Source organism: Natator depressus, chromosome 20 (genome assembly GCF_965152275.1).
Source record: "Natator depressus isolate rNatDep1 chromosome 20, rNatDep2.hap1, whole genome shotgun sequence".
Classification (NCBI taxonomy): Eukaryota; Metazoa; Chordata; order Testudines; family Cheloniidae; genus Natator; species Natator depressus.
This window is the reverse complement of record NC_134253.1, coordinates 24499477-24513619: the sequence shown is the minus strand read 5'-3', so window position 1 is coordinate 24513619 and position 14143 is coordinate 24499477. Positions and strand designations below refer to the sequence as shown.

At 60.9% G+C, this 14143-nt stretch overlaps 1 protein-coding gene across 1 annotated transcript in view; it reads left to right on the top strand.

Annotated features, from left to right (window-relative positions):
- Positions 1–205: 205 nt before the first annotated feature.
- Positions 206–14143, top strand: part of MAST1 (microtubule associated serine/threonine kinase 1) — a 39904-nt gene continuing 25966 nt past the window's right edge. Inside the window, exons 1-2 of the mRNA XM_074935630.1 lie at positions 206–403; positions 8773–8804. Coding sequence (XP_074791731.1) covers positions 365–403; positions 8773–8804 — 71 coding nt within the window. The 5' untranslated portion in view covers positions 206–364. The remainder of the gene's footprint in view (positions 404–8772; positions 8805–14143) is intronic.

Here is a 14143-nt window from a genome sequence, read left to right as displayed (position 1 = left end):
GAGCTCGCCGGGGCCGGGCGGTCGGGCGCAGGCGGCGGCTGGCGAGGATGGAGCCGGGCGCGCACCTGGGCTGATCCCCGCGGGGGGCTGCGGGGCGTCTCGCGGAGCCTCGGGGGGGCTGAGACCCCCAGGCGAGGTGGGGGGGCACACCTGAGCCGCCCCGCCCTGCCCCCCCCGCGCTGGGCAGCTGGGCCGGGCGCCGCCGCTGCCAGGGGCCTGGTCGCTGCCAAGTTTTGTGGCAGGAGACGCGAGTGAAGGATCCTCGCTCGCCCCCCCCGCAGCCAGCTCCCCCCCCGCAGCCACCACCCCTCCCTCGGCTCCATCGCTGGCTCGGGGGCGCCCGGGGCCTGCTGGCTGGGGGGAGATGGACGACTCGGGGATTATCCGCAGGCGACGGCTCCAGGTAAGGGGGCTGGGACCCCGCGCCTGGCATGGGAGGGGGTGCTGTGGTTTTGTGGGTGTCTGGTCCCCCTCCCCTGCTGGCTCACGGACGGGGGAGGAGCCCTGACGGATCCAGGGTGCCACCCCCTCCCCCCGCTGCTAATGCACCCTGCAGTACAGCTGTGTGGGTCTGTCTGGGTGCCCCCCTCCCATAGATCCCCTCCCTGCCCCCCCCACGCTAAGATGGGGACATTGGGCCCCGGGACCACGTTTGGTGGGCGTCCTTGGGTGAGGGGGCTGTTTGGGGTCACCCCACCCATGCATCCCCTCCTGTGGTGGGGTGCTGTGGTATCCGTGGGTCTCTCCAGTCTGTTTTCCAGGTGTACCCCACTTTGAGAGACCCTCCCGCATCCGAGGCCATGAACCCCCCCCCCGCCCCGGGAACTTTCTAGGGCGCACAGGGGCTGTGGAGCAGTGGGTGGGCGCTGCAGGGCGTGGGGTGCGTGAATGGGGCTCTGGGGGGTGGGCACTGCCAGAGTCGGGCATGGCAGGCTGGTGGAGAGAGAAAGCGAGGGAGTGGCGAAGGGTGAAATGAGGGGGGCACAGCTGCTCTGAGCTCCCCACTGCGCCTCGGGTGCCTGGGCGGAGCTGGCTGTTCGGGGTGGGCCGTGTCGAGCGATGTCCAGAGGTCTGGCATCGAACGGGGCAAGGCGCTCCCTGCCTGCCATGAGCGGGCGATGGGGTCCATTCTGAATCTGGTGTTTGGCTGGTGGGTTCTGATGCCAGGTCAGTTGGGAGTGTGTGTGTGTGGGAGGTGTTGGCAGAGGACAGCTAGGTGGCCCAAATGGTCATGCCCAAATGGTCTCTGTCTGGCCACGGAGAGGGGAATGGGGCCTAGTGGTTAGATCTAGGGGTGGGATGGGAGTCAGGACTCCTGAGTTCTATTCCCAGATCTTTCCCCTCCTCCATGCCTCAGTTTCCCCCTCTGTACAGGAGGGATAATGACCCCAACACCCGGGGTGGGGCAGAGTCATGGAGCTGATCTGAGTAATGTCTGTAAAGTGCATTGATCTGGGTGGGGCAAGCGCAGCCCTCATCTGTTATTATATATGCGGGGGGCACGGGGGAGGGGCCAGAGGACCACCCCCTGTCCCCAGGCCCAGTGTGCAGCATCAGGATCCTCCCCACCCTGCTAGCACCTGGGATGGAAACCTCCCTCCCGCCGTGGGGCTCGCAGGGCCCTCGGGACCGGCCTGTCGGCAGCTCTGCCAAGGCAGTAAACATGTTTGTTTCATTTCAGTGCCTGTAGATCCCGCACTGGGCTGGGCTGTGACACACAGCGGGGATCAGAACCGCTGGCCCAGTCCGGCCCAGTCAAGATCCTCTGCAGTTGGGGGTGTGAGTCTTGAGCCTGATTCTGGCCCAATTCCAGAGCGGGGGAGGTCACTCCAGCTCCCCCAAATCCCCACCCCACTGTGCAGTTGCACTCAGAGCTTGTATTCTTCACTTCCTGACTAGAACTGTTAAAAAAGCCCCCCGCCATGCCCCACTTTAGGCTCCCTCTTTGCATTCCCCATAGTCCTGGGCCATGTCCCATCCCCTTGTGCAATCCCAGAGCAGCCTCGGGGCTGCTCTAACATCTTCCCCTTGCTGCTGGGAGGCAGAGAACAGCCAGAGCAGTCAGCTGGACTGCAGGACTGCCAGCTGGAGATGCCCCCCACTCAGGGATGATCCTTGGGGGGCCATTCCCCCACTTTCAGACTCCTTTGGGCTGCCGGAGCGGCCTAGAAGAGTGTAAAGGAGAGTTGGACCTAGAGAGAGCGGGAGTGACGCGGCTGCAGTGAAATACAGGGGGCAACACCCACCTGCCCCCACTGCGGGGTCTGCTTCTGGGATCCCCAGAACCAGCCCCTGCCCCCTCCCCCACCACTGGACAGCGCCGAACCCTCTGGAGATCAGAACCCACGGCACCAACTGCACTGAGCTGACCCCGGGAAGTTAATGGCAGGGGGTCCAAGACATCCTCTTCCCCTCCTGCTCCAGGATGACAATCCCCAGAATGCCTCTGGGCTGAAACTGACCTGTGGGACTCACGGCCACTTGTGCAGCCATTGGCGGGGAAACCCCCACCCCCCTCACACGGAGGCTTCCGCCATTTCTTCCCCGGCGGATTCAGGCCCAGAATTTCCAAAAGCGGCCCCTGGTTTGGGGTGTCAGGTTCTCCCCAAACCAGAGCCAGCCCTGGAGAGGGGTAGGGAGGCTGCTCATGATGGATTGGTGTAACAGCGGAGCCCCAGAACCCCAGGCCAGGGTGCCAAGTGCAGGGCAAACAAGTGACAAATGCTACAGGGGGCTGCTGGGCAGGGTCTGCGGGAGGTGTGAGAACCCTGCAGCACGCAGGGTAATCTGCCCCAGTGACCTTGCCTCCTGACCCCTGGTGGCTTTAAGCCCTGAAGCATGATGATGACCAGCCCTCCTAAAATTGCCCTTACTGTGAGTGGTGATTACTTCGCTCCTGCGGAATCAGGTGGCTCTGCTGGATTTTTAAAAAAGTCTCCCTTCATAACCCATTCCCTCCCTCCCCCCGCCCTCCCCTCATGAGTTTACTTTGCTTTTCTCTGGGCCTCTTTCCAGTTCAACAATACTTGATCAGGAAGCGAGCAGTTAAAAGGGGCTCTGCCTTTTGAGATCAGGGCCCTGCCTTGCTTGGCCTAACAATCTGGGGAAACCGAGGCATGGAGTGGCAAAGTGCTTTGCCTAAGGCTGTCCCGGGAACTGAACCCAGGACTCCTAGCCATTTGCCTTGAGCACCAAATTATCTTGATCGGCCTCCAGAGTCTCAGAGCACAAGGTGGAGCTGCTCTGACTAAACGTGGGATGTTGGAAATTAGGATCCATATTGTTTTTATTATTATTAGGTGCATTACGGTAGTGCCCGGGAGCCCAGTCGTGGCCCAGAACCCCATTGGGCTGGGCGCTGTATGCTATTTATTAGGAGCATTACGGTAGCACCTAGGAGCCCAGTCGTGGCTCAGAACCCCATCGTGCTTGGCGCTGTACAGACACAGACCAGACGGACAGGCCTGCCCTGGGGAGCTTCCCAGCAAAGTAGAAGACAAAGAACAACAGGTGGATTCAGACAGACGAGGGAGCCCCCGGGAAAAGGGTTCTCAGTGTTGCACCCGGGTTCCATCTCTGGGGGGCAGAGCTCCTGGTGCCGGGAGAGATCCCAGATGCATCGTTGGCATGGTTCGATTTCCATGGCTGCCTGCCTTCTGCCGGAGCCGGGAGGGGCCGGGTTGGGGGCCGGAGATGAGCCGCACCGGAAATGTGCGGCTGTGCATCTGGCGTGACAGGGATCTTTAGCTCGGTGCCGCCGTCACCTTTTCGTAGCAGGGCTAAGCTGTGGGGGAGGAGGGCTTCTGCCCCTCTTGGCTGTAGACTGCTCTGCCCCATAGGGCAAGCAGGTCTGGGCTTGCGGCAGTGGGCCTGGGCACGGGGGAGAGTCTGCGGGGTCACAGCCTAAGCTGGGCCTGGCCCTGTTTGTTTTGTGGATGGGTGACACACACACACACACACATTTTGGTGATTTAGGTCCCTTGGCATTTTTTGTAAGAGAGCAGGGGGAAGTGTCAGCTCCAGGGTCCTGGCCAGATTGGAGCAGGGCAAATTCTAGTCATGATTCCCCCAGTTGTGTGAAGGATTTTAATACATTTCCTGTGCTGAACGCCTGTCTTGTGGGGCTGTGAAAAAACTGCCACACCTCGCCTCCAAAGGCGGCTGCATTTCAGCACCGGGCGAGGGATCCCTGTACAAACAGCCCCTGCACCCCACCCCAAAAGTGTCTGCTTCTCAGCCCCGGCTGATGGATCCCAGTAGAAACAACCCCTATTCCCCACCCCAGATGTGGCTGCATCTCAGTACTGGGCAAGGGATGACCGTATAACCAAACCTCAACTCTTACTCCAGAGGTGACTGGATTTTGGTGCTGGGTGAGGGATCCCTACATAAACAGCTCCACCCCAGAGGCAACTGCCTCTCATCACTGAATGAGCAATCCCTGGGGATGCATATCTATATAGAGCCTGAGGAGTCACACTTCGCTCTTAGCATACATGGATCGCAACATGCTCGACAAAGGACAGCTGTGTCATTATTCCCATTTAGTAGATGGGGAAACTGAGGCACAGGGTGAGGCTTGCCCAAGCCTACCCCACTGGCCAGAGGCAGAGCTTAGGGGTCAGTTACAGGCCTGGGAAGTTGGAGTGGGGGTGGGAGGACATGGGGGGGGTCCATGGGGACATCAGGAGGTGTGAGCCCCATTGCTGGTGGCTGGTGGGGGGAATGGCAGGCCCATAAGTAGTGGCTTTGGGGACTGGGAGCCCCAAGGCTGCTGGCTGTTGGTGGCACAAGCGGGTTGTATGCAGTTCTGGGGGCTGTGTGGGGCATTGGGGAACTGTGGGGCAGTTGAGGGGGTCATGGGGGGCTGTGGGTCATTTAAGGGGGGTGGGAACAGTGCAGAGCATGGGGGCTGTGGGAAATTTGAGGGGTCATGGGGGGATGTGCGGGGTGGTGGTGGGCTGTGGGGCATTTGAGGGGGTTGTGGGGGGCTCTTCAGGGTGTGGGGAGGCTGTGGGGCATTTGAGGAGGTGTGGGGGACTGTGCAGGATGGCGGTGGGCTGTGGGGCATTTGAGGGGGTTGTGGGGGGCTGTTCAGGGTTTCGGGGGGGCTGTGGGGCATTTGAAGGGGTTGTGGGGGGCTGTGGAGGGAGTGGGGGGCTGTGGGGAATTTGAGGAGGTTGTGGGGGGTGATGTGAGATGTGGAGCAGGGCTGAGGAGTACTCAGAGTGTCTGTGGGTGCAGTGTGAGAAGTCTAGGGGTGCTGGGCAGGGACATTTGGGGGAGGTATTATCCCATTGCTGGAGGGTGGGGAATCAGATGCCAGCGCAGCCCTACACCCCCCCCCCCTCCCGCCCAGCTGTGTCTCCCGCCCTGGGGGGAGGGATCAGATGGCGGGGGGCAAGTTCCCGGCAGCGGGCGCGGTTTTGGGAACTTGCGGGCACAGCAGCTGCTGGTGCTGGAGGGAAGCCCAGTCCCCCCCCGCCCCCCCATGCTCTGGAGTTGTGGGGGAAGGAGAAATCTGCCCCCATCCCTAGGAAGTCCTGGGGCTCCCAGCAGGGGGTCTGTGGGGAGCGGGGCAGGAGCTCTGGCTGTGGGGTGGGGGTGTCTCCTGGCTACTCCAGTCCCGGTTTCTCCCAGCAGGGGGCGCTGTGGGGGGGGCTGGATTTAGGGCGGGGGCCCCATATTTCGGATAATGACCAGGTCCCAGCAACGCCCCCCCTCCATCCGTGTGCGGGGGGTGAGGGGCGCCTGTCCCTTTAAGGCCTGTGCTGTCCGCACACTGCGGGGGAGGGGAGCCCACGGGTGCTGCAATGCGACTGGAGGAGCCGGGTGGCAGCGCCGGGGCCCGATCCTGCTGGGGGCTGAGCATCTTCCCCGCACCCCGCCGGCCCTGTCTCCCTGGAGGCCTGGACCCCAGGGAGCGAATTAACCCCTGCGGTGCTATCTTGGGGTCCTGCTGCTGATGCCCCCCCCTGAAATGGTCTCAGCTGTGGGGATCAGTGGGGATGTGTGTGTGTCAGAGACGCGGGTGGGGCTTTCTTCTCCCAGCTGGAGTGGGCTGGTGGGAAGGAGCACCCTGGGGTGGGGGAGCGGGGCACATGTGTCTGGGGGTGTGGGGGTGTTGTACACCCAGAGGGATTTGTTCTACGTGCAAACACAGAGAAATGTTACACACAGACACACAGAATTGTTCTCCACACAGATCCACTGAAATATCTCGCACACCCGGACACGGAATTTTTCCATGCACACCCAGATACACATAAGCCGCGGTCCTGGAGTGTGACACGCCTAGGGAAATGTTACACACAAAGGAAAACGCTGCACACACACGATCGGAAATATGACCCACCGGACATGAGGAAGGAAGGTAACTGGGGAATTGTACACATGACACATGCGCGCACACACCAGGGAGTGTTCCCCATAGACAGACCCACATGGGGTTGTGACACAGATTTCCCACTTCCACCTTGCACGTTCTCCCGTGTGCACATTGTACACTTCATACTCATGTGCCCCCCCACAGGGGGACATACACTAACACTACTGCTTCCTCGTCTCACGCCCTCTTGTCCACACACCTGCTCTCGCACACCCATGCCACTCACACCCTCTTGTGTGTACACATTCTCTCACATCCTCCCACTCTCACATCCTCACACTCTCACGTACATGGGCAAATGCTCACCCACCCTTGTTTTCACACTCACACACATTATTACACTCATGAAGGCACCCACACCCACATAGGCACACATGCTCACACACATACACACACATGCCCACCAACACGCAAACATACACATGACCAGACACATACAAAGGCACACCAACACACACATGCACACTTGAACAGATACACGTACACACACACATGCACACGCATGCAAATGCACACTTGCACAGACACACACCTGCATAGATGCATGCACACACAAACACGCACATATGCAAACACACACGTGCACAGACATCTGCACACAGAGCTATTTTCTGTCTCCCTGGGGGGCAGACTACAGGAAAGGGGCCTGGAGTGAGTCCATCCCCTCTGCTCCGCCCTGTGTGTCTCCTGCTGAGATTCCCTCCTGGGCCCCGGGCCCCGCAGCCGGCAGGCAGAGACGCCCTGGCACTGCCCTTCCCAGAGCCGCACCAATTCCAGGGCTCGCAACTGGAAGTTACACAGGGTGGGTGAGTGGTTGTGGGGAGAGAGCTGTTCTTTCAAGTCTTGGCTCAGGGAGGGAAGTAGGGCCTAGTGGTTGGAGGGGGCTAGGAGTCAGGACTCCTGGGTTCTACCCCCAGCTCTGAGAGGGGAGTGGGGTGTAGTGCTTAGGGCGGGGAGGGGTTCAGCATCTGGTGCAGTTGGCCGCATCAGCCCCTTGCACGTCTGTTGAGCGAAGTGTCCGTTGGCCTCAGTCGAGGCTCTTTGAGAGATTTGATTAATTTTTTCCTCCTGGATCCGAGCTTGAGACACTTGGGTCCAGATCCTCCAATGTGCAGACATATCTTCGAGGATCTGGGCCTTAGGGGGTTTGGGGAGGGGGGCAAGTGAATTTTGCATTAGGAGTGGGGGGGAGCAGGGAACAGATTCCCAGATTCCTTCCAGGATGGGAGCATCCCAAAATGTGTCGTCTGCGGAGCCCCTGGCATGCCGGCTGCTGGGCACAGTGCCCTACAGACAACCTGGGCTCCCAGGACAGACTGCCCCCCCACTAGCCCCGGCTGCAGCCAGGAGGGGACTCAGACAGACGGGCAGACAGAGTCAGACAGACAGGGAGAGTTGCTGCGGCTTGCTAATGCAATCAGGCCCTTAGCGGCCAAATGCCCCCTGCCTGCTGCAGCTGCTGCTGGCCAAGTAGAGTCTGAGCTTGGAGGGAAGAATCCAAGGGTGCAAGGAGGGGGGCTCAGCAGGGGGCGCTCTCCCCCGTCCTGATCTCCGGGTGGTGCTAGGGAAGGGTGCCTTACAGGGAGCGCGAAGTGGGGGTCAGCGCGTGGCACTTTCCCTCGCAGTCTGTCCAGTGCAGCACTAGGGGGCGCTGGGCTGCAGGGAGCTGGCTGGGGGTACTCAGTAGGGGGCGCTCTCCCCTGCCTGGCAGTGCTGACCCCAATGCCCCAGCGCCAGGCTAGGGGGCGCTGTGTGGCTGTTGCCTTTCAGATGCGCTGTAACCCCAAGGCCCCGCCTCCATGACCATCGTCAGTGGCTTGTTCGCGAGAGGCGGGGTTTTGATACCCAGGTCCTGGATTGGTTCTAACTGGGTTCACGCTTGCTTGTACCCCACCCTGCCCCCTGCTGACACAGGAGGACACAGGATTTTCTTTGTATAAACAGCCCCCTTGCCCCACCCCAGTGGCAACTGCATCTCAGTACCAGGCCAAGGGTCCCTGTATATACAGCAGCCGTGCCCCACCCCAGAGGTGGCTGCATATTAGCGTCTGGTGAGGGATCCCTGTATGAACAACTGCTGTGCCCCACCCCAGAGGTGGCTGCCTGTTAGTGCCAGGCGAGAGATCCCCTGTGTGTGTGAACTACTATTAATTATTTGTACTGCGGTGGTATCTAGCAGCCCCGGGGATGGGCCAGGACCCCATTGTGCCTTGTGCTGCACTAACCCAGTAAAAATGCTCCAGTCTCTTCAGACAAAAGGGATTGTAGAAAAGAGATCAGCCCTGGGACTCCATCACCTTCTGACGATGATCCAGGGGGCAAAATCCCCTCTGCCCCCCTTCCCCCCCAGGGGCTAACTTCCCGTCCCCTATCTTGTTTTGCAGAAGGACCTGCCGTTGCCACGGAAAAGCAGCAGGTAAGCCCCTTCCACTGCAGTGTTTGTGTGTCCCGGGACTGGGGTGGTCACCCCCCCCCACCCCAGACCTCCCTGCAGCAGCCTTGCAGGCCTGAGATGGGGGGTTCACTCCCCGCCTTGTGAGCCAGTGGTCAGTGTCCCACTACAGACTTCGCACGGGACTGATCCAGGCGATTCCCTCGCTGGCTGGCTGGGGCAGAGGGGAGCTACGAACCAATCCCAGGCAAGGACCCGGCGACGTGGCCGTGGGGCAGGGGTTAATCTGCCCCTCCTGGGTCACCTTGGGGCTTTGCCTGGATCTGGCCTGGCACATCCCAGGGCCCGTGCTGGGCTCTTCCGGGTCTTTCCTCCTCTCCTGTGTTTTGGGTGCGGGCGGGCGGAGGGTTGGTTTGGGGGCGAGGTCCGGGAATGCACACCAGGCTATGCACACAACCAGCCACGGAGACACCCACATGTGCCATCGCATACATACGCTGTGTGCACAACCACACCCTACACACCCGCATACACACCACGCTACACGGAGTCCCACGTGTACTTCACGCATAACCACACCAGGCATGCACCCAGACAAACAGTCCACGCGAAGCCACACACCACATACAAACTCAGTCACAGACACAACCCCATGTACATACCCACCTCCCCCCCAGATACAGACACACATCCCATACAGACAATCATGCACCCAGCCACATAAATACACCCTATATACACAAATATACACTCAGACAAAATATGGACAACCGCACAGCACATACGTACACTACAGATACACACTATCTGTGTTTTGGGGAAGAGGGGCCTATACACACACACTCCAGTAACACACACAGTAACACCCACCATATAACACATACTGTGTAACACCCCCCCACACACCGTAAACACACACACGCACACCATGTCCCCCACCCAAACAGAAACACACAGACACACTGTAGTAACACCCACACATGCATTCTCCAGTCAGTAATATACCACACACACAAATAGACACACACACACCCGCACAGAGATGTGTCCTCGCAGAGATCACAGCTGTGAAATTCATGCCAGCCGCAGACGGCAAAGGCCCCACCGCACCCAGCCGCCCCGTCTCCCTACACCCACCGCAGGGGCCAGGGATCAGCCGGGAGCTCGCTCCAGGCACTGGGGCTGCGTCTGTTTGTGTGTGTGGTACCTGTGCCGTGTGTGTGTCACAGCCCGGAGAGTGCACGTGTGTGTGTGTTCCTAGGGTGTGCGTGTCTGTTTGGGGGGATTCAGTGGGGTGCATGCGTGTTATATGGGGTGTGTTGCTGGAGCGTGTGTGTTTCTGGAGAGGTTGTGTGTGTGTGTGTGTTACTGGAATGTGTGTGTTATATGGGGGGGGTTGCTGGAGTGTGTGCGTGTGTGTATCTATCTCTGATCCCGCTCCCCCCCCCCCCCCGCCATGGTTCCTTTGCCCCAAACAGCATTTCCAGCTGCATCATCGCAGCGGCCCCGGGACCAGAGCGCCCCACCCCCCACGGCAGACACATCCCCAGCCCCGCCCTCCCCGCTGCCAGCGCCCCCCGCCAGACACATCCCCAGCCCCCCACCGCTCCCAGCGCCCCCCGACACCCCCCAGTCCCCCGCGCTCCCAGCGCCCCCCCACCCCCGCCAGACACACCCCCAGCTCCCCCCGCTCCCAGCGCCGCCCCCCCCGACACACCCCCAGCCCGGCCCCTCCCCGCTCCCAGCGCCGCCCCCCGGCTCCCCGCTCCGGCTTTTCGGCAGCCGCTCGGCGCGCTGGGCTCGGCCCCATGGCGGCCCTGGGGGGCGATGTCTGAGCCCCCGCGAGCGGGCCCCGGCCGAGCTCCCGCGGCCCCGGAGCCTGGACGGCAGCATGTTCCGCCGCACCAAGAGGTACCGGGTCCGAGACACCTGCCCCCGTCCCCGCTCCCCCATCCTCCTCCATCTCCCTGCCCCCCCTTCCCCCTTCCTCAGCCCCCCAGCCCCCCTGCCCCTCCCTCCTCCTCCTTCCTCAGCGCCCCATCGTCCTCCATCCCCCCATCATCCCCCTCCCGCTCCCCCATCCTCCTCCATCCCCCTGCCCCTCCCTTCCCCCTTCCTCAGCCCCGCTGCCCCTCCCTCCTCCTGCTTCCTCAGCGCCCCATCGTCCTCCATCCCCCCATCATCCCCCTCCCGCTCCCCATCCCCCTGCCCCTCCCTTCCTCCCCCCATCCTCCTGCTTCCTCAGCCCCCACTCCATCCCCTCCCCTCCCTTCCTCCCCCCTCCTTCCTCAGCCCCCCATCCTCCTTCCTCCTTCTGCTTCCTCAGCCCCCCATCGTCCTCCATCCCCCCATCATTCCCCCTCCCGCATCCTCCTCCATCCTCCCTTCCCCCTCCCTCCTCATCCCCCTTCCCCCCATCCGCCATCCCTCCATCCCCTCTGTCCTGATCCTTCCATCCTTATTCCTCTCCCCTCCTCATCCCCCCTCCCCATTCTCCTCTTCCTCCATCCCCTTCCCCATCATCCCCCTCCCTCCATCTCCCCTCCTCATCCCCCATCCCCCCATCATCCCTCCATCCCCTCTGTCCTGATCCTTCCATTCCCATCCCCTCCCCCATCCTCTCCCTCCTCATCCTTTTCCCCCATCATCCCTCCATCCCCATCCCCCTCCATTCTCACCACTCCATCCCTGTCATCCCCTCTCCAGCCCCTCTGTCCTGCCATCCTTCATTCCTCTGCTGCCCTCCTCCTCACTATCCCTCCGTCTGCACCTCCTTCCCTCCATCCTGCCCCCTGGCCCCATCCCTCCATCCCACTCGCCTTCCCCTGCCCGTCTTTTCTGTCTCTTTCTCTGATGTCTTGGGGATATTTTTGTTGGGGGGTGCCAAGGATCCAGCCTCATTTTGTCCCCCCCACAGTGACCAACAATGATGGGGGGACAATGATGCGTTCAGGGCTGATGTGGGGATGGGGGGGCAATGTCTTTGGAGTCGGGGGGGCAGAGGCTGCTAGCTGGGGGGGCATGTTCAGAGCTGGAGGGGGCAGATTTGGAGTGGGGGGATTCAGAGCCTGGGGGGGGGAGGCTGGGGTTATGCTGGTGATGGGGGAGGGTCCCCTGACACACCCCTCCCTCCCTGACACACCCATCCTCCCCCTCCCTCCCCAGATACACCTCTCCCTCCCCATACAAGCCCTCCCTCCCTCCCCCTCCATCCTATGACACACCCTCCCTCCCTCCCCGTACACTATCTATCTATCTATCTATCTATCTATCTATCTATCTATCTATCTATCTATCTATCTCACATACTCTGTTCTTTCTCAGTAACACCCCAGATCCACCCATCTCCTTGGCCCTCCAAGCTCTGCACCCCGCTAGGCCTGGGGGGGACACCCAGCTTTGGGGTCTGAGGGTTGTTCAATATTTCCAGCCCCTGCCCCATGGCGCCTCCTGTCTTAGGGGCCAAATAGTGTATGGGGGAGAGGGGGCTGGAGACATACATTGGAATCACAGCAAAAGAGAGCGGCCTTCCCCAGCCACCTCTAGTCTTCTGCCCCCCAGCCCCAGCCATCTGCCCCCAGCCACCCTGTCTCCATCCACCCCCAGGCACCTCCCTCACCTGCCACGTGCTGCCTGGCTGCTTGGAGGGGCTGGGGTGGGAGTGGGGGGCAGGGCCCTTTGGGATCAGTCTGGGGAGCATGGGGCGAGACGGGTGTGGAGCCGAGTTGGGTTCTGGTTGGTGAGGTGGGCATCTTTGGGGGAGTTACACTGTGTGTGTGTGTGTGTGTGTGTGTGTGTGTGCGTGCATGCGCGAGAGAGAGGAACAGCTACTGGTCCCTGGAGAGAGCGTGTGTTACTCCCTGTATGTGGTGTTGTGCAGTGTGATTGGTGTTTTGGGGATAGTGTGTGTGGTGGGGGAAGGGCTGATACATGCTTGTGCATTCACTGACACATGCGCACACCCTGATGCACACCCTGACACGTTCATGCACACACACTGATACACTCATGCACACTGACACACGTGCACACGCTAATGCGTACACTGACACACTTGTGCGCACGCTGACACGTTTGCACACACCCTGACACACGTGCACACCTGGACACACTTGCACATGCACCGACATGGCCTTTGCCGGCAGGGCTTGTTCTGATTGAGAGCAACCGCCCCAGCTTCCGCCCATTGTTGGGTTTAATGAGCTTCTTGGCCGACTGCATCGTCATGGAGACAGATGGACAGGGCATCACCATGGAGACAGGAGACAGACAGACAGGGCATCTCCAGGGAGACAGGGCATGGAGACAGGCAGACACCAGCTACACATCCACTAGGACACAATACATGCACAGAAAGACACACACACATCCTTAGCCACACTCACAGCCAGACTGACCCGGACACAACACACACAGCCACTCACACTCAGGTGCAAGAGCTCCCCCCTCCCTCCCCCCGACGCCCACCCCCCACCCTGTCACACCAGACAGATCTTCTCACGCACACCCGGCCAACCAGAGGGGAGGCAAACACACAGCCACACACGCTCTGACACACAACAGATCTCGCTCACCCTGGTTTCAGACAAACACAGACACCTACACACTCAAACACACTGAGACACCAGGCAGACTCAGACTCCATCAAGCACGCACACACAACGCAGACACAGCGGGAATATGTGACCCTGAGAGCGGGCTGTGGGTCGGGACGGAAGGGCACCGGCTGGGCTACGGATGAGGGCAGCCCAGGGCTGGGCTAGCAAGGGCTGTGGGTCAGGATTGAGGGGCACCGGCGGGGTTGGGGGAGCCCAGGGGCAGGATGGCAAATCCCAGACCTACCAGCGCTCACACTAATCCCGTTGTTAACGAGCAGGCTGCTGCTAACCGACCACAGAACAATGGCTGATGGTTGTTTCAAGATGGCGGCGCAGGCCCCAGCCCCTGGGGGCTCTGTGTCAAGGCTGCCCCCCTTGGTCCCAGGCTGGCACCAAAGTCAGCAGCCAAGGGTGCCCTTCCTAGGGGGTGGGAGGAGCAGGGCACAGGAACCAAGGGGGCTGAGGCCAGGGTGCTTAGGGGATGGGACAGTCTAGGGTTTGGCAGTTGCCACATCATGGCCTAGACATGGTTCTCCGGTCCAGAGCTGGTGGGGGGGATCGCCTCTGTGAAGAGCAGTGTAGGGAGTATGACACATGGCTGAGGATGCTCGTCCCAACCTGGCTGTATCACAGCAGAGGGAGCAGCCAGCATTCCCATAATCCCCTGCTCTCCCTGGCTCTCCCGGCCCCCTTTTCCCCTCCATGGATTGTTGACTCTGAACCCTACTGATAGCCAGTTACATGTCAGCGCCGTTAAGGGTTTCA